The 21,002-nt window shown below is 42.3% G+C and overlaps 2 protein-coding genes and 1 long non-coding RNA gene across 5 annotated transcripts in view; all 3 read left to right on the top strand.

Annotated features, from left to right (window-relative positions):
- LOC138980416 (epidermal retinol dehydrogenase 2-like) overlaps window positions 1-3,492 on the top strand; it is a 12,441-nt gene extending 8,949 nt beyond the window's left edge. For all 3 annotated transcript variants that reach the window (XM_070353285.1, XM_070353283.1, XM_070353284.1), the window contains exons 6-8: window positions 128-372; window positions 2,026-2,151; window positions 3,007-3,492. In XM_070353285.1, the coding sequence (XP_070209386.1) occupies window positions 128-372; window positions 2,026-2,151; window positions 3,007-3,097 (462 nt within the window). In that variant the 3' untranslated portion in view covers window positions 3,098-3,492. The remainder of the gene's footprint in view (window positions 1-127; window positions 373-2,025; window positions 2,152-3,006) is intronic.
- Window positions 3,493-4,329: 837 nt separating this feature from the next.
- LOC138979554 (uncharacterized) lies at window positions 4,330-9,931 on the top strand. Its single transcript, XM_070352268.1, has 5 exons — window positions 4,330-4,681; window positions 5,435-6,444; window positions 7,263-7,404; window positions 8,816-8,964; window positions 9,744-9,931. Exons 2-5 carry the CDS (start codon window positions 6,399-6,401, stop codon window positions 9,929-9,931), a joined length of 525 nt encoding a protein of 174 aa, XP_070208369.1. The 5' UTR covers window positions 4,330-4,681; window positions 5,435-6,398.
- Window positions 9,932-20,414: 10,483 nt separating this feature from the next.
- On the top strand, window positions 20,415-21,002 carry LOC138980415 (uncharacterized). The gene is made up of 2 exons (XR_011460320.1): window positions 20,415-20,516; window positions 20,564-21,002. It is a non-coding gene; the product is annotated as an uncharacterized lncRNA (long non-coding RNA).

Below are 21,002 nucleotides of genomic sequence, written 5' to 3'. Positions count from 1 at the left end.
ACAGACAGACAGACAGACTGACAATCAAGCAGATAGTCAGGGACAGAGAGAGGCTGAGTATATGCCTTATCTATCAAAAACCTAACACAAAACCAATGCATTTACCTCCCACCTTCAATTTTTTCAGACAGTAAAAGCCTTCCTACCAGCAATGCTGTCGCGGAACCACGGTCACGTGGTCTCCGTGGCGAGCTCAGCGGGGTTGCTCGGAGTGACGGGACTGGCAGACTACTGCTCCAGCAAATTTGGGGCCGTGGGGTTCGACGAGTCTCTGAGGTTTGAACTCAAAGCCCTGGGCAAAGACGGCGTGCACACAACGGTTGTCTGCCCCTACCTCATCAGCACCGGCATGTTTGACGGATGTCAGGTCAAGTAAGTTGACAAATATTTGCGTTTAGGCAAAAAAAACAAAAAAAATAGGTGTGGTTACGGTAACATAGCCAAAAAAAATAGGGTAGGAAGGTAGGCAATCACTTTTTTTTTAAAACTTTTTTTCTAATGTGTATAAATTAAACCTACTTGACAGAGAAATAAGTGTGCGACTCGGGCGATTTTGCTTTCATTGCGTTTTCTGCACTCGTTTTTTTTTTGTTTTTTTGTGTTTTGTTTTTGTTGACAAATGTGATAAAAAGTTATAGGGTCGGCCCCTAAAAATAGGGTAGGTCGGGTTACCGTAACCACACCTATTCTTTTTTTAGGCCTTATTTATTTATTCATCTATTTATTTATTTACTAGCAGTCAGGCCCGGCTTCGCCCGGGTGGTTCTGATCTCCCCTCTCTCTCAGAAACCTCTAGAATCTTATTCTAATGAGAATAAGAATAGATGAAAGTGTGAGCTCATACATTTGGATTAAAAGCCTGGGAGACAGAGTGAAAGCATTACCATCAACACACTCTTTTTGCTGAAAAATAACTTTGACTTGAGTTATCTCCCTTCCTTAGGAAAATTCGAAATACTTAAGAAGCAGGTCTAACATCGACTCTATATATTCTGTAAAGACTGATCAGGCGTGCCTGCATGAGAAGAGATGCCTCCCTTCAATGTATAACAAAGTAAGAGTTTACTTATTGAATTATTTCTTTTATATACAAGATACAAGATACAAGAAGTTTTATTGTCCTCATCAATACAAGGAAATTTGGCATGTGTGTGGCAAGACATGATACACTGATACATAGACATTTACAAAACACAACTGAAGTTCAATATCAGCACACTGGCAACTCTAAATTCCTGTGCAAAATTAATTTAAATTCCGTACCTTTTGAGTTAAACTCCAACAAACCTAGGTGCTGTCTCCTTTTCTCAGAGATATTCGAAATTTCTAAACAAACAGAATTATCATGATTCCTTTTTTCCCTTTTATTTTTTTTTATTTTTTTATACTTGTGCATGTTGTTTGGCATTGGTTGATTTAGCACACGGCTTTAACATGTCTTTTTAGGGGGACACAAAACATTTTATTATAAAGAGTTATCTTCTGCGCTTTCACAATTACGGGTTATATTGTCTGATGTTGTTGTAATGTTTTATATATATATACGTACAAGAAGTAAACACATGTTGGAAAAAAATCATAATAAAACAAAATCAAACAAGAAATTCCTCCGATAGGAAAAACACCCCCTATAAAGGGAAATAACCTTCTCAGTTGGTGGCAGTGAGAATGGTTATTTCCCTTTGACCAACGGGGGTGTGCCTCTATAAGTCGTTGTATAATTTTAATCCACCAATAACTCCCTAACCGTGTGTTTGACTGGTCCCAATTTTTGTAAGGACCGTCTCAGGAATGTATAGAACCTGTTCACCGTTCATTCTTGAGATCTATATGCGAACACAAACAAACACAAAAACAAACCTATACACACCCCTATACCGGGGGTGTAATAATTCCTCTGCGAATACAATCAATTAAACATATGACATGGTGCCAACAGGTGTGCATGAAAGTGCTTGTGTCATTCAAGCCCAAATAAACAATAATGAAAATTAAACAGAATAACAAATAAGGGTTCATTTTCAGGTTTCCATGGCTACTGAACTCGCTGGAGCCTGAGGTGGTGTCTGAGGAGATCATAAAGGCGGTGCTACGTAACCAGGAGTTCCTGATCCTCCCCCGTCTGCTCTACATCTTCATGGCCTTGAAAGGGTGAGAGCGGAGGTTCTGTGACAGTCAGGGTATCTCTTGCGAAGTTGATGATGCTGGAAAAACCAGGTCTTATGGAGAGAGAGAGAGAGAGAGAGAGAGAGAGAGAGAGAGAGAGAGAGAGAGAGAGACAGAGACAGAGAGAAAGATAGAGATAGAGAGAAGGGGAAAGAGAGAGAGAGAGAGAGAGAGAGAGAGAGAGAGAGAGAGAGAGAGAGAGAGAGAAAGATAGAGAGAGAGAGAGAGAAAGAGAGAGAGAGAAAGAGAGGGAGAGAGAGACTGAGAGACACAGAGAGAGACACAGAGAGAGCCAGGGACAGAGAGAGAGAGAGAGAGAGAGAGAGAGAGAGAGAGAGAGAGAGAGAGAGAGACAGAGACAGAGACAGAGAGAGACAGAGACAGAGAGAGAGAGAGACAGAGAAAACCAGACAAGACACATTCTATATCAACGAGGGTAATGGCAAAAGCAAACAGGTGCTTTTTTTAACACCCAGCCCTCGCGAATGAGAGGGACTAATCTCATGGAAATACGGTTTATAAATGTTAATAAAAATCAAACAAGTAAACACTCAAACAAGAGAGGGGGAAGAGGGGGGGGGGGGGGGGGGGTGGCAGCGCCCTTGGTCGGGGTCAAGGGGCAACAACGCAAGCAGCCGAAGCATTTTGGCCTTGTGAATATGAATGTAACCCCCTCTGGGGAAAGATAAACTGTGCATGTAGACAAAACAAACTGTTTTGGTATTGTTTTGTGGTTTTTTTTTGCTTTCGCGGTAATCCGGGATCCGTATGCCTGGCATAGTTTAATTAATTGTCATCGGGCATAAACTGAGAATGTTACTTTGTTTCTGTTGCTGCCAGGTTACTGCCAGTGAAGTGTGTACACGTTCTCAGCGACTACATGGGAGCCTCGCACATGATGGACACGTTTAAAGGAAGAAAATCTTCTTAGCGGAATGTGATAATTTGGTCGTGAAATCCGAGTGTGTGTGTGTGTGTGTGTGTGTGTGTGTGTGTGTGTGTGTGTGTGTGTGTGTGAGTGTGTGTGTGTGTGTGTGTGAGTGTGTGTGTGTGTGTGTGTGTGTGTGAGTGTGTGTGTGTGTGTGTGTCTGTGTCTGTGTGTGTCAGTGTGTCAGTGTGTGTGTGTGTGTGTGTGTGCTCACCTCGAACATGACAGATAACTGTAAAACGATTTTCCTATAAAGGGAACTTGATGGCTAACTTGTGATATGGCATGTGTGTGTGTGTGTGTGTGTGTGTGTGTGTGTGTGTGTGTGTGTGTGTGTGTGTGTGTGTGTTCATCTTGAACATTTTTGATAACTGTAAAAGGATTTTTCCAAATGGCAACTTGCTATGATGTGTGTGTGTGTGTGTGTGTGTGTGTGTGTGTGTGTGTGTGTGTGTGTGTGTATGTGGTTGTGCGTGTACGTGTGTGTGCGTGCGTGCACATGCGTGTGTGTGTGTGTGTCAGTGCGCGCGCGCACGCGTGTGTGTGTGCGTGTGTGTGTGCGTGTGTTTGTGCGTACGTCAGTACGTGTGTGTGTCAGGGTGCGTACGTGTATGCGTGAGTACATATGCTTACTTGCGACATGGCAAAAAACAAATCAACTTATCAGTGAATTAATCAAATTTTGAGTGAAAAATGATGAAAATACTATGCGTTTGTGTGTACATATGACTAAATGGAAGCGCAAGCATGCGTTTATGTTTGTATTGGTGTTTTGTATCTGTTTGAGTGTGTGCGATGGTCAAAGGTATATGCATGAGTCCGCCACATGCGAATGATTGAACGTCTCTTGTGTTGTTTTTTACTCAGCAACAGATTGATTCTGCACATGATCCTCTCTGTCTCTGTCTCTGTCTGTCTCTCTCTCTCTCTCTCTCTCTCTCTCTCTCTCTCTCTCTCTCCCTCTCTCTCTGCCTGCTTAAGAAAAACACTTCGGATACAAGATTGCAAAATTTAGGTTTTTGATGATCCGACATTTAAGCCACAGTTCATTCCGACGCAAACAAGTACACACACACACACACACACGCGCGCGCGCACATGCATACACGCACACACACACACACACACACACACTCGCACATACACACGCACATACACACGCACATACACACACACACACAAACGCACGCACATACACACATACACACGCACATACACCCACACACACACACACACACACACACACACACACACACTCGAAGTCAGTGTTCGTCTTTCTGGCAAGTGTGGTTTAAAGTAAAATAAGGAAGAAAGTAATTGATACAGCCTACAGCTTGAAACAACTTTTACACTCAGCAGTTAATACCGGAAAATATTATTACTGTGAAACCTAAAATAGTATTTATAAGCTGTCTCTTTTTGGCTTGATCTCAAAATAGCCTCATCACACATTCGTCGCCAGCAGTACCTATAACATCTGCTCTGCGGATATGTGAAAGACAGACCGAAGCAATATGCATTGGAGAAACTTTGTTTTCATCTACATCTTCGTTCCTGGACTGATTGCACCTACCAATAAAACAAAATGTATGTATGACAAGATTTTTTTGAGTTGAGAAAGACAGAGAGGGCGGTACTCCTTTTACTCGAGGTTGATGGAATAAGTAAACAACACATTCGAGCAAATATCAACAGAGAGAGAGAGAGAGAGAGAGAGAGAGAGAGAGAGAGAGAGAGAGAGAAGGAGAGAGAGAGAGAGAGAGAGAGAGAGAGAGAGAGAGAGAGAGAGAGAGAGAGAGAGAGAGAGAGAGAGAGAGAGAGAGAGAGAGAGAGAGATTTCTGAAATGTTCACATGGATGTGTTTGAACTGAATCAAAACGTGACGGATGCAAGTTCGTGCCCGTCTCTGCTTCTACTTCTTAGTGTGGAGATGTTTTGCTTTATCTGTATTAGTGGAAATGCGTGTACGCACGGGCGTCTGATAATCATAAGTAATGAACTTCCGTAAAGTCAGAAGTCAGAAGTCAGAAGATGTATTCGCGGAAACACAAGGTTCATTGAGAGGGTGTTGGGGATTTGGGATTCACCATTGTAATAATCGCGAAAGTGTATATATCGAGTTTTCTTTCTTTCGTAAAGTGTGTGTGTGTGTGTGTGTGTGTGTGTGTGTGTGTGTGTGTGCGTGCGTGCGTGCGTGTGTGTGTGTGTGCGTGCGTGCGTGTGTACGTGCGTGTGTGTGTGTGTGTGTGTGTGCGCGTGTGTGTGTGTGTGTGAAAGTGCGCCTGGTTTAGCCGTCTTATGCACATATTCTTTCCTAACAGACAGTTTAACCTCGTGCAGGTGGTCATATTATATTCCTTTCGCCTTCAAACGATAGGAGCATGGAAGTCGATGAACACACAATGGTAAACATCACCTTCAAAATGTTCACGGACCTGTGCAACCCTCAATCGATTCAGACGATTACGATTAGTCATCAGCGATTCGGACGATACTGTCAGTTTGTTCACGATGAGAACGGACTTTGTCTGGGGGGAACATCAGAAACTGAAGGCTGCCTTTGTCCCCCGAGTTCTGGTAAAGTGTATCGGTTTTTCAGGAAAGTGGACCGGTCCTTCAACGGCATATTGAGGTTTTCAGCCAGTCCAGCGATTGTTGCGGATAAAGAGATTGATCTCATGGTCAAATGTGAGTATCCTTTGCCCATCACCATTGGAAAGATGGTCACTTGAAAGTAAAAACAAAAAAAGAAGCTTTCTTTCCTTTTCTGCATCTCTTGTTTATTAAACACACGCATGCATGCATGCACGCACACGAACGAACGAAATAACACATACGCACGCACCTTATACGGGATTCTTGCATACGTTTTCACAATTTCTATTTCTGAAACGCACAACACCACCACTATCACCGCCCCCAATACAATAGTAATGATGCTGGTGGTGATGATGCTGGTGGTGATCATGACTATAATGATGATGCTGGTGGTGATGATGACTATAATGATGATGACACCATTGTCCTCTGCGTGCGTTTTCTATACGTGATTGCAGATCCACCAAGAGTGACCAACATCACACTAGTCACCGTTGAGGGATCACCCACACAGGTAGTAGCACCGAGAACTTCAGTCACAGCAGTCTGTGAGTTTGAGGCAGGAAATCCAGACACAGGAGCCAAGCCTAAGATCACACTGAACAACGGAACAGAGACGCTGACGACAGAAGAACACGGCGTGTGTCACGTGCAAGCTGTAATAGAGGATGTTCAGTGTCAACAAACGGGACTTGTGATCTGTGAGATGGGAGAGACCGGGCAAAGCTTGAGCACATCATTGCTAGTCAACTGTGAGCCCACTTCACTGTTTCTCTTTAAAACCTATTTTTCCCTTCACAGATCTTTTGCCAAGAATATTGTCAACTTGCCTTGTTTGGGCATTTTATCTTTAGAATATTCTGAAAGTACTTACATTAAGAATTTGCTGTAAAGTTACAATATTTAAACTAACAAGTTACCAATATAAAACTATGACCCCCCCTGTCTATTTTTCTCAGTTGTATTATTCCTTTCACAGCTTTCTTCAACTGCCTGTTATTACACCCCCGGTATAGGGGTGTGTATAGGTTTCGGTCGATGTGTTTGTTTGTTTGTTTGTTTGTTTGTGTTCGCATATAGATCTCAAGAATGAACGGACCGATCGTCACCAAACTTGGTGAACAGGTTCTATACATTCCTGAGACGGTCCTTACAAAAATTGGGACCAGTCAAACACACGGTTAGGGAGTTATTGGTGGATTAAAATTATGCAAGGACTTATAGAGGGACATCTTCATGGTCAAAGGGAAATAACCATTCTCACTCAGTCACTGCCACCAACTGAGAAGGTTATTTCCCTTTGACGGGGGTGTTTTTCCTACCTCGGAGGAATTTCTTGTTTGTCAAGGAATTGGTTTGTTGTTTGCTTTGCTTATTTATTGAAACCAACCGTTAATTACCTGATGACATAATTATTCATTCTCTGTGTGTTCAAATGAGTGAAGATATTTTCATTTTTCAGCAAATTTAAAGCCAAATGTTTAGCAGAATATTTTAACTTCGAAACGACTAGTATCAGCTGGTGGAAGATTACGCCAATTAAGCATTAACATGTGTGTATTTTCCAAAGGCCCACCGGAGTTCGTCAACGGTCCGACAGAACAGCAGCTTGATTCCAAGACGGTATTTCACTTCCCCTTCAAGTCCTACACAGAGATCATTCGGTGTCAAGTGTTTGAAGTGGCATCGTCCGACATCTTCGACTGTACAGAGTAAGATATCTTGTTCAATCGATCAGTGTGAAATAAAACAAAAGAAAGGTGTCAGGAAATGGGCCGGTGAGTATAAATAATCAAGGTTTTGGATGTGATCCACACACTTTTCTTTATTTGGTGTTTAACGTCGTTTTCAACCAGGAAGGTTATATCGCGACGGGGAAAGGGGGGGGGGGGGAGTTGGGATAGAGCCACTTGTCAATTGTTTCTTGTTCACAAAAGCACTAATCAAAAAATTGCTCCAGGGGCTTGCAACGTAGTACAATATATTACCTTACTGGGAGAATGCAAGTTTCCAGTACAAAGGACTTAACATTTCTTACATAGGCTACTGCTTGACTAAAATCTTTACAAAAATTGACTATATTCTATACAAGAAACACTTAACAAGGGTAAAAGGAGAAACAGAATCCGTTAGTCGCCTCTTACGACATGCTGGGGATCATCGGCTAAATTCTTCCCCCTCACCCGCGGGGGGTTGTGCACAGTTGGATTTTGTTAGAAATTAATTTGTCAATAAGCCACTGGTTGCATTTACAAAATGAATTCATTAAAAAAACTTCCCTCTGTGCCCAGAGATCACCCAAGGCTGGTCAATGTTGGTATGTGACCAAGTGGAGGGGTGGTCTTATCTCGTGGAAAAACCTGGCCAGTTATGAGAGGGTGGGGCACGGTTGGCCTAGTGGTAAGGCGTCCGCCCCGTGATCGGGAGGTCGTGGGTTCGAACCCCGGCCGGGTCATACCTAAGACTTTAAAATTGGCAATCTATTGGCTGCTCCGCCTGGCGTCTGGCATTATTATGGGGTTAGTGCTAGGACTGGTTGGTCCGGTGTCAGAATAATGTGACTGGGTGAGACATGAAGCCTGTGCTGCGACTTCTGTCTTGTGTGTGGCGCACGTTATATGCCAAAGCCCTGATATGGCCCTTCGTGGTCGGCTGGGCGTTAAGCAAACAAACAAACAAACAAACAAACAAACAAAATGAGAGGGTGAGTCGAACTGTTTTTACGAAACTTTAACATTTAACACAGTTGACCTTTTCCTAAAGAGTAATAAAGTTGCATTTCTTTTCATTTTGTCTAGTCTCAACAGTCACCACTTCCACATTGATTTGTGTGCAATTTCCACGTCTAAAGTAAAGGGTTGAGGTAATAGATGGAACATCCTGAGCATGTTTCCCAATGGGCAGAATGGTTTATCGTTAAGCATTATATCGTCAATGATTCATAACAGTAAGCTTACTCTATCCATCATGAGTAATAAGAATTTCTATCGAGACATTAGCCTATTGTATACATACATATGTATTTATTTATTTTCTTGTAACCTTTGGAAGAATTGGCTAACTCGTGTTAATCATACCAAAGATTATGATCAAACCTAAATAAAAAGAAAATTCGTCTTGCAGACCAAATATGATGATCGGACATATGCCTCATTTTGAAGTGAGGATTGAAATGACCAGAGGCAAGACAGACGAACTGCGGCAATGGCGGCTTGAGCTGTCCAATGACTTCGGGTCTGACCACGTGCAGTTCTCGGGAGGCTATCCCGCAGGTGGTGCTTTTTTCCGTCATCGATGTCAGCCTTCCCGTCCGTAATTAAACGCTCCATAAAAGAGAAGATGGGAGAGGAGATTCAGGCATGAGCAAGATCGGTCGCTCACTCGCCACAGGCGACCAGAAATGAGTGTGGGCGAGTAGAAAGTCTTATAATGATCGCCCACTTGGCGAGTGAAAATGTTGGGTCTGTGGTATTATCATTTTCCGAGCGACGATTGTCTGTTGGGTAAACTCAAACAAAAAGGTCGAAGACACCGAGGGGGGACACGCTATGCACCAGCTAACGCAAGACCAGCGTGCTCGTGTCGCTCAACTGATCCGATTGGTACAGGCGCTTACAAAAAAACTGCTCGTCTTTCACCACGTTTGAATGGATAAAATCGTTTTGTTCTTTGGTAACTCATTTTTGTGGGCGAGTGAATTTGTTTGTGGGCTAGTCAATTTTGAAACTTACAAGGCGAGTGAACATTTTGGAACTTGCTCATGCCTGAGGTTTGATATTCTGTGGGTCAATAGTGTGTCAATACTGCGATGATGTTTCAGTTTTTAATCCACAGTTGTGTTAACACATTGTCGCGGTTTTCCCATTTGAAAAGCCTTCAATTTGAGAGTCCACAAACTGCTTGGGACACGATGTTCAATGTTTTCTGCAAATTATTAACAACTTCTTTGACAAAAAGATTCCTTATTTTATTTACTGGACAACGGATTTAACAGTTCCGTTTGACACATATAAACAGATTACTGATGTATGAAATCAATTGTGTATTTTAGATACGAAACCTACCACAGAGATAGATACGTCAGTTACGCCGCCTGTTGGTGAATCAGCTTCCACCGGGAGCTTTGCCACAACTCCATTCGGTATCTTCACTATCAGCGTCAACCTAGGCATCATTGCCACCATTGTCACCATGATCGTGTATTTTCAAAGAGGCAAGTTAACCTTCTTTTTGCAGTGATAGACCTGATTGTAAATTGTTTTAAGCATGGAAGTTACCCTGAAATCTGACAAAGGAAACACTTGCATCGTCTCGAATGCTGAAAAGACGATATTAAACAATAATAACCAACCAACCAACCAACCAACCAACCAACCCATAATTTCTGTCATCCTTCCTTATTTAACTGTGATAGACCTACATGTAAATAGCTTTAAACACGGAGGCCACTGTGTAAACTGAGACAGGGAACACACTGGCACCGGTCTTGCATAGCCATATCGGTGACGGTTGAAGGGAAGCTACACAACCTTTTACCCCTCCTTTCTTTATTGTGGTTACAGTGACATCACTCAGTCATACCCGTTGAAGGGTGAATTCCCTCCTTACAGGTTTGGGTGAGATGAATCATGGTTCATTGACCACGTGCGTATCAAGTGTGTGGATGTAAAAGAACTTTGTGCCAAAAACAGAAAATGATTCCCAATGCAGTTGATTCTGTGCATGTGTTGCAAGTTGAAATATGTTCTTGCCCGAGTAAACACATCTGGGGTGGTAAACATGGCCGCTGAAACGAAGACTGTGACACTGATATCATTGTGCAGGAAGACTGTCTGCCTCGCTGACTGGGGGAACTGGTAATCAGAATAGAAACCAGTACATTGACAGGCCACTACCCCACCAACCAGTTGCAGCTCAACCGTCACACTCGTCAGATCAACGCCGGTCCAATGAGAGCAACACCAGTCACACTTATGAAGAAATTGCCGAGAATGAGCAAAATGCAGCAAGAGGTAAAACAAAACAAAAGAAAACAAGAAATTCCTCCGAGGTAGGAAAAACACCCCCGTCCTTACCATTCTCACTGCCACCAACTGAGAAGGTTATTTCCCTTTGACCATTAATATGTCCCTCTATAAGTCCTTGTATAATCTTAATCCACCAATAACTCCCTAACCGTGTGTTTGACTGGTCCCAATTTTTGTAAGGACCGTCTCAGGAATGTATAGAACCTGTTCACCCGTTCATTCTTGAGATCTATATGCGAACACAAACACACAAACAAACAAACACATCGACCGAATCCTATACACACCCCTATACCGGGGGTGTAAAGAACCTTAGATACAATATCTTGATTACGTATTTTGCTTAACTGTCACAGAAGAATGTTGAACAATATGCCAATAGAAAAACATACAACCAACAACAACGTCTACAAAACGTTTCCCCGCCTCAAACAGCGAATGCACTCAACAAAAAGCAAACAAAACCACAAAACAAAATCTAACCGGCCAAGACCCCTGCAGTTTCATCCAAATGCAGATGAAGAGACAATTTAATGTAACGGAAATCTAAAACTCGAGTATAAATTCAATTACGGAATTAGATATTGTTAGCGGCATTGAAATACCGGTATATATATATTTTTTGGGTCCTACCATGTACCTGTTTTATCGACACCTCTACAAGCGAAAGACACTGACAGCAGTTACTTTTTATGTTTTTTTTTTTCTCCAGTGAATACTTTCAAACACTTAAATCCTGGCGTCTACATGACCGAACTGCGAGAGTGATATTTTGGCACTGTGCCAGAAAGCGACGACATTGACACTGACGTCGAGTGTTTTTAACTCAGAAATGGGCGACCTGCCAGATCAGCTGCCTGTAATTGCATGTAAACCCTACTCAACAAAGACCCACATAAAGACCTAATGGCGGAGTCACACCAAGACAACACACGGCCAGCGCACTGAAAATAAATCAAAAATGGAAAATAATGATCAGTGCGTTGTTGTGTGACCGCGGTTTTGTAGAAGCACATTTTTGTGCATGCTCAAAAAATCCCAACGCACACAGCGAATGACAACGAATGCGTAGCGTTGGTCTAGCGCGCTCGACGAACGAGTAACGCATATTGACGCACACCCAGCGAACGACAACGCACTGGAAACAATCGCAATTTTTCACGATATTTTCAGTGCGCTGGCCGTGCGTCGTCTTGGTGTGACTCCGCCATAACACTGAGACCTTGTTCGTCCTCTCTGGCCGTGCGTCGTCTTGGTGTGACTCCGCCATAACACTGAGACCTTGGTCGTCCTCTCTGGCCGTGCGTCGTCTTGGTGTGACTCCGCCATAACACTTAGACCTTGGTCGTCCTCTCTGGCCGTGCGTCGTCTTGGTGTGACTCCGCCATAACATTGAGACCTTGGTCGTCCTCTCTGGCCGTGCGTCGTCTTGGTGTGACTCCGCCATAACACTGAGACCTTGGTCGTCCTCTCTGGCCGTGCGTCGTCTTGGTGTGACTCCGCCATAACACTGAGACCTTGGTCGTCCTCTCTGGCCGTGCGTCGTCTTGGTGTGACTCCGCCATAACACTGAGACCTTGGTCGTCCTCTCTGGCCGTGCGTCGTCTTGGTGTGACTCCGCCATAACACTGAGACCTTGGTCGTCCTCTCTGGCCGTGCGTCGTCTTGGTGTGACTCCGCCATAACACTGAGACCTTGGTCGTCCTCTCTGGCCGTGCGTCGTCTTGGTGTGACTCCGCCATAACACTGAGACCTTGGTCGTCCTCTCTGGCCGTGCGTCGTCTTGGTGTGACTCCGCCATAACACTGAGACCTTGGTCGTCCTCTCTGGCCGTGCGTCGTCTTGGTGTGACTCCGCCATAACACTGAGACCTTGGTCGTCCTCTTTTGCGTGATAGCATCTGCTGAAGAGACATTAAACCCCAAAAACCAAACCTCTTTTGCGTGCGTTAGTCAATACTGATCTTTATGGCTGCTCACTGTAAAACGTTGTTGTGATTATATATGATGTTGAAAAATGTTTAGGTTAAGACAGTTGAAAGTCATTCAGTCTGAAACCCTGCAGCAAAATGAACTAATCACAAAACTCACCATGAAAACTACATTCAGAGCGTTGTTTAGACAGCACAAACAGAACACTGTTATGCTGAGCCTGTGACATGTACCTGTCAGTGGGACAGGGAAGTTATTTAGTATTTGCGAAATGGGGCAGTGTAGCTAGCGGCTTGGGGAATACACGGGGAACATTCATGAATCTATACAAAGAACGTATTCTGTTTACTACCCTCTTTTCAGTCTTTCTGATAAACGCAGAGACGTCTGTCACTACTGGAAAGCCAATACGGATTTCTCAGAAAGGACACAAGGTTGACTTATTAAAAAAAAAATGTTGGCCCTAACTAACAAGGGCGGCTAACCCTCAGGCAAGCGGACACACACACAGGCACACACACACAGGCACACACAGAGGCACACACACACACACATACCCACACACACACCTGCAGGATAGCAAAGGTATACGTCGATATTATAAAATGTAAGTGATATAAAATCACTGCACTTATATGGTCACAACACACACGCACGCGCACACACACACACACACACTCATACGCTGGATAATAAAGGTAACATTGATAATCATCCAGGACACACACACACACACACACACACACACACACACACACACACACACGCGGGCGCGCGAGTCCGCTAATATAAGGGAGATGAAAAATATCTTAATGAACGCAGCCCTTAGGTGGTAAGAACACCCCCCCACACACACACACCCACACACATATGTACACCACCAACAGCACTGCCCATGCTTTATTGGAGGGACATTAATATAAAATACTACATGGCTTGCTGTGTCGTACAAGATTTACACGAGTTGTTTTTAAAATATTGAACTGCGAGCGAAAGCGAGCTGTTCACTATTTGAAAACGCAACGAGTGTAAATCTGGTACGACACAGCAAGCCATGTAGTATTCTCTTTATTCTACATACTGTACTTACGTGTATTTTACTCAAAATGTCCTGCAGTCTAGGCAGCTAAATTGAAGACGCTTGTTTTGGAACCTCGATCTCTTCTGAAGCCTCGTGCAATCTATTACGTCAAAGTAAAGAAACGTCACTCTGAAAGTGTGGCGTGACGTGTTAGTTCTCAAAATTCATCGAGGGTAATTAGCGAGCGCAATTTTTTTTTCTATATTGACGTTTGTCTCGGTGACTTTGGTATCATAAGCAGTGGAAAAACATGTCCCTGCCAGACTTGCTTGACATGACCTCATTTACATGATATACACACGTGTGATTTGAACGATTATTATCCTACGAGTGTCTCTCTCACGTATGTAGGATAAACGAATGTCTACACTACTGTATACTTCCTTTTTTCAGGTGGTACTTTGATCGTTCCTGCCCTGCGGCCTAGTTCAAGAGACAACAGAGAGTCTCTACGCCGTGCAACTGCACGTGCTGATGAGCTCCAAACCCAGGCAACAACCGTCGGTGATGGAGGTCACACGTCTACAAGACGCCCAGATCAGCAACCGCTGTCTCACTATGTTAACGCTGATGTAGATGCAGTGTGTCTTGTACATCAAGTGTTTGAAATGCAGTCCCCGTCGTATGATGATGATGGCTGTGTGCCTCCGGACCCGTCTGTACTCGTTGCTGGAAGGAACAGTGCAGTTGCAGAGTCGTTGTATGAAAATACTGTACTATAATTCATATGTGGTCTGGGTGGCCGAGTGGTAACGCACTTGCGCTCGGAATCGAGAGGTTGCTTGTTCGACCCTGGGTCGGGCCGCTATTTTCTCCCCCCTTTCCTAACCTAGATGGTGGGTTCAAGTGCTAGTCTTTCGGATGAGACGAAAAACCGAGGTCCCTTCGTGTACACTATATTGGGGTGTGCACGTTAAAGATCCCACGATTGACAAAAGGGTCTTTCCTGGCAAAATTGTATAGGCATAGATAAAAATGTCCATCAAATACCCGTGTGACTTGGAATAAAGGCCGCGAAAGGTGAACATTCGCCTAACAGGCTTGAGGTTTGCTGGTCGATGTGAATGCGTGATATATTGTGTAAAAAATTCCATCTCACACGGCATAAAGCGCTTTGAACTTCGGATAAGGCGCTATATATATAAAGAGAATATAAAAAATAATAATACAAAAAAAAATATTGTCTGCACGTTGAAACCCTTCTTTTGACTAAAGCATTGGTAAAATATTAGTGAGTTTGCAAAATGATCATGCTGTAATGTTGCGGGTTAACTATACTACTTTTCACACTAAAACTAGGCAGATTCGTTTAGGTGTAGATCGTTGTGATAAGGGCATTTGTATGAAACCAAATGTAAAATGCAATCCATCAAGCTCTTGATTGCAGTAAAATAGTGTCCATTCAGGATCGGAAGTCGCCCATGCCCCCGCAAATATAATCCCTTGGGTTTAAAACGACTAATGTCGGATCCGCATACGGTTTTGTTATTTGCTGAAGGTGTGTGTAATAATGTGTCGGATCATTGTGTGAATGTTTTGACTGTTTATATTATATATTTTAAACGACCACGCGCACACACACACACGCACACGATCGCACACACATACACATAGCGCGTGCGCAAATGCAGACATGCATGTATTGGATTATAAAAGTGATTTGACATTTTGACACATAAAACCCTTTATTTAATATCTAAATCTGAGTTACGTTCTTTTAGAATGATTCTTGGAGAGAATAAGTACTCCATCATGTATGGCTTTTGAAGAGTTAAACACTATCCAATGAAATTAAAGGCCCATGCAGTGTAGATTATAGGTAATGCCTGATGTTTGATTTGAGAAATGGAATGTCAAAGGTTCCTTGTTCCATGTTAAAATTGTATTTAAATGTATTTCATAGTTCACGTATAACGTTGGTATGGTGGTTATATGTTTATTCATCTTTAAATCAGTTTATGATTGTCGTTTTTGTGGACTGTTCAGCCTTCAACGGTGAATGATTTTAAAAGCCTCGTTACACGAGACCAATCGCTGCATTATTGGAAGCATGTCTGGCGGTATTGGTGTTTTTTTATCATTACATTTAGTCAAGTTTTGACTAAATGTTTTAACATAGAGGGGGAATCGAGACGAGGGTCGTGGTGTGTGTGTCTGTCTGTGCGTGTGTGTGTGTAGAGCGATTCAGACCAAACTACTGGACCGATCTTTATGAAATTTGATATGAGACTTCCTGGGAATGATATCCCCGGACGTTTTTTAAATTTTTTCGATAAATACTTTTGATGACGTCATATCCGGCTTTTTGTAAAAGTTGAGGCGGCACTGTCACACCCTCATTTTTCAATCAAATTGATTGAAATTTTTGTAAAGCAATCTTCGACGAAGGTCGGACTTCAGTATTGCATTTAAGGTTGGTGGCTTACAAATTAATTAATGACTTTGGTCATTAAAAATCTGAAAATTGTAATACATTTGTTTTTATATAAAACGATCCAAATTTGCGTTCATCTTATACTACATCATTTCCTGATTCCAAAAACATATAAATATGTTATATTTGGATTAAAAACAAGCTCTGAAAATTAAAAATATAAAAATTATGATCAAAAGTAAATTTCCGAAATCGATTTAAAAACAATTTCATCTTATTCCTTGTTGGTTCCTGATTCCAAAAACGTATAGATATGATATGTTTGGATTAAAAACACGCTCAGAAAGTTAAAACGAAGAGAGGTACAGAAAAGCGTGCTATGCAGCACAGCGAAACCACTACCGCGCTGAACAGGCTCGTCAGTTTCACTCCGTTATGCACAAGCGGCGGACTACGGTCATTGTGAAAAAATGCAGTGCGTTCAGTTTCATTCTGTGAGTTCCACAGCTTGACTAACTGTAGTAATTTTGCCTTACGCGACTTGTTTTTTTTTTGTTGTATAAGAATGAGTTTTGTTTTACAAAATATTTGATGCGTTTGTCAGGGCCTCTTGAGAGATAAAATGCGAGGTAAATAATCTTAAGTTGCCTATTCACTAAGAACGATTTTTGAACATCCTAAGGAAGGAAAGAGTTGTGTAAACGTGGTCAGATTGATGGATTTCACTATTTGTTTAATTGTCAAGATGTGAGTTTTGTGCAGTAACGACAACATAAGTTTGGTCGCAATTTTCAGCATCACGGAAATGTTATATAATATTAACAGCTATTGTGTTTTCAGCGTAGCAATAGGGTCCGATATTTAGACGAGACAAGTATAATGCAGACGAGTCGAAGACGAGTCGCATTATACTTGTTCGAGTCAAAATATCGGACCCTATTGCTACGCTGAAAATACAATAGCGATTATATAGCTGTTCTGACCTTTATCTGTTGTTCCAAACTTACAAAATGACAGTTTTTGCGTCGATGCGTTGATCTCAGGTTTTGATAGCAGACGCCGTTTCTTATGCGCATTAGTTTTGCGCAGGCGCCACACTGACTTTGGAAAAAACTCGATTTGACAACACAGCTGTTAAACAGCGTTTTATTAGTTTATTCGTATATAACAAAAAGAAGTTTGAGTTTTTTTAATTTTGAACAAGACTACTTATGAAGAAGACCAAAACACAACATCAACGGAAAACTAGAAACAACTGAAGAACTAGGATGCAACAAGGGGAGGAAAAGAGAACAGCTAATCCGTACAAAGCGAGCAGACGGCAGCGACGTTTTCAGTTTGGGTGAATGGCATTTATACTTGTCTCGTCATGAAGCGGATTTTTCAACCTCAGTTATAAACGACTACATGAATGTTAGTGCCATGGGTTGTACATCAATACTTCAGAGGGGAAGTGGGGTATTTAGTGTGGAGTTACGAGATAAGAAAAGCCGAATGCGAAAGTTTGTGTCAGTCGGCAACTGTGAACTAAGCTCACAGGCACACACAAACGGCTGTTCCGTTTTACTCCCCTGTTTGTACTACATCTTTCGACTTTGGGCATTTTGTGGTGTTTAGGGACAGAAAATAATAGGTTTAGTCCTGTTTCATCGGGAAGTTAGCAGAAAAGGGTATGCTATCGACATTTGTAAAGCTGGAAAACATTCCGGAGAAGAATTTCAAGTTGTCAGTGTATGCTGTTGTCGATCAGTGAAACATCGTGTGGAACAGATGGGAAAACCGAAACCATGCGTCTTTGTTATTGACAATATGCTTTTGGATATTGGCAAAAATGGCCGACTTCCGTAGCATTATGCTTTGATGATCGGAAGAGACCATCCAATCACAGCCCCCGAATTCCTCCACGTGTCCAGCAGAATAGCTATACAACGTTTTATGAATATGAAATCCAAAGATAAGTTGATTAAGTTTGCTAATTTTGTTAGTTTTAGGATGAACGTTTTTAGTTAAACGAGCTGCACGTTTTGTTTTGTTCTACACTACTCGTCATAAAAAAACTGTACACATGCGTTTGAGGGCAGATCTTTCTGATGAGCCCGTTTATCGTAAAACCAATTATATGACTGGAAAGGCCGTTTATTCCCCTAACTTATTCAAAAAGCAGATTGAGTTTACATGACGTAGTGTCGATACAGTGGAACCTACAACACAGACACCCCCCCCCCCCCCATTTTAGGTCTACTGTTATTTGTCATGTCAGAAAGAGTTCTTAAATTGACGGTAGGTTTTTGCTGACTCATCGAAAACATTTAATTTGTTGAAATCGCCAAGGACAGATGCGCCACATACTCAAATTTCACGTACATATCTTATCAGACATGGGTGGTATGAGGATTTCAACGCGAAAGTAGTTTTTAAGAAGTTGACTCATTCAGAGCGCTGAGCGCAAATGTCGGCCTAGGCCTAGCAAAGCTCACTGCCGACACGCTTAACTGACCAATGGCTCTTGAAAAAGCATTTTCCAAGAATGTTTGTGTGCGTTTAAACAAGTGCGCTGAGAACAGCCATTGTTGAAACTGTATTAGATTTAAGGGTAATGTGAAGCTTTCATTTTTCTAAATGCATGCTATTTTTTTTTTCAATCGGACAGGGTACATCTTTATTTTTAAAACTCTTTCTGGTATGTCGCATAACAGCAGAACTAATATCTCAAATGACTTGAGATTTCGTGTGTAATTTACGACATGTGTTAGCACCAATTACCTCCGCAAGTGTGAAGGCAATGCGTTGGGGGGGGGGGGGTGTCTGTGTTGTAGGTTCCACTGGATCGACACTACGTCATGTAAATTCAATCTGTTTTCTGAATAAGTTAGGGGAATAAACGGCCTTTCCAGTCATATAATTGGTTTTACGATAAATGGCCTCATCAGAATGATCTGCCTCAAACGCATGTGTAAAGTGTTTTATGACGAGTAGTGTAGTTTGTATGTGTTTTTTGTTTGTTTGTTTGTTTATCTCAACTTTGATAGTCGTATTGTTTGACGTGACCGTATTTCATAGATAAGAGGTTATTCCTATTTATAGTTTTGTAGCTAGTTAATAATTATATATTTTTGTTTGTTTGGTGTCTTTTGCTTAGTTAAAACGTGCCTGCGAACGTTATGTGTGTGTGATGTGTAATATAGCTGTTATTGCGTTAGCTTAAAAGCGCTATGGGCCCAAGGCCGAATTCAACCTTGCCAAGAAGACCCACACGGTTACTTCACGGGCTTCCTGTGTCTGAACGTATTAGGTATAAAGCTGCCTGCTTCTGCTACAATATCATCTCTGAATCGGCACCTGCCTATCTTTCGGAACTGGTCTCCCCCTACACTCCCTCTCGCACCATTCGTTCTTCTGATGATGCTCGACTTCTCCGTCAAGGTCGCTTTAAACGCAAGGCTCATGGCTTCCGCACGTTTTCGTATTATGGCCCTCAGTTATGGAATTCACTCCCCTTTCAATTACGTCACTCTCCATCCATTTCATCTTTTAAGTCCAATTTGAAAACTCACTTGTTCCAACAACATTACGGATAGTTCCTTAGGATAGAGTCTAGGGATGCGAGATGTGCATGATGTGTTGTTTGAATCTGACAGTGATTGTATGAATTTTGTATACATGTATTGTTGTCACGCGCTTTGAACTTCTGATAAGGCGCTTTATAAATGCCCGTTATTATTATATTATTATTACGGTTCCAATTGAATGCAGGTTAAAATATTTAAGTTTGCTCCAGGTGGAAACCTGTGAAATCCTTTGCGTATTTTGTAATTCAATATGCTGTGTCTGGCGCTTTGACGTGACATTGCTATCGCACACCTTCGTCATTATAAGATGTTTGATGGGTTGTTGACAGACCAGCTTTTTTGTCGGTCCGAGGGGGAGCATATCGTCTTTTGTTTCATATTTATTGACCAAGGCCGCGGTCAATAAATATGACTCACAAAAGTCGATATGCCCCCCGAGGGCCGACAAAAAAGCTGGTCTGACAACAAACCACCAAACATCGTTTTTGTCATCATTTTGGTAGTGAGAAAATAAGTGCACAATCAACACAGGGAGCCATGCTTTGAAACACGAGTTCCGTTTTGATAACCACACGAGTTCTGTTTTGATAACCACTGGCAATCAAAGCTGGCATGTGAAAGCAACTTTCTGTGTTTTTGAGTTCATAAAATGTTGGGATGAATATGTCAGGTTTGAGGATACACAGTTCTGTAGGTTCATCTCGGTATTCCACCCCCTCGGCTTTCAGTTGTAAATACAGTGAAGTCCAGATGTAGTGATAGCCCTCGGGACCAAATTTTTTTATCACTACATCCGGACAATCATTACACCAGGACGTCCGGTTATAGTGATATTTTTGTAGGTTTTATCACTACATCCGGACGTCCAGTTATAGTGATATTTTTGTAGGTTTTATCACTACATCCGGACGTCCGGTTATAGTGATATTTTTGTAGGTTTTATCACTACATCCGGACGTCCGGTTATAGTTCTATTTTTGTAGGTTTTATTACTACATCCGGCCAATCGCTTGTAGTTGTAGTGATATCTTCAAAGCTTTTATTGCTACATGCGGCGGCACATTTGGTAAACTAGCCTCAAGGCAGTAACAAGGTGATTTTGGAACCACTATTGATTTCGTTTTGTGACGTTTCTTCTGTCGTCTTTGTCAGGCTTGCAAATGTCCTGTGTTAACCTACCCCCGTCCTGGCAGTTCAACAGCCGGTGTGTGTGTGTGTGTGCGTGCGTGTGTGTGTGTTTTAGAGAGAGAGAGAGAGAGAGAGAGAGAGAGAGAGAGAGAGAGAGAGAGAGAGAGAGAGAGAGAGAGAGAGAGAGAGAGAGAGAGAAG

This window comes from Littorina saxatilis, linkage group LG11, assembly GCF_037325665.1.
Source record: "Littorina saxatilis isolate snail1 linkage group LG11, US_GU_Lsax_2.0, whole genome shotgun sequence".
NCBI lineage: Eukaryota > Metazoa > Mollusca > Gastropoda > Littorinimorpha > Littorinidae > Littorina > Littorina saxatilis.
This window is presented reverse-complemented; position numbering and strand designations above follow the sequence as displayed.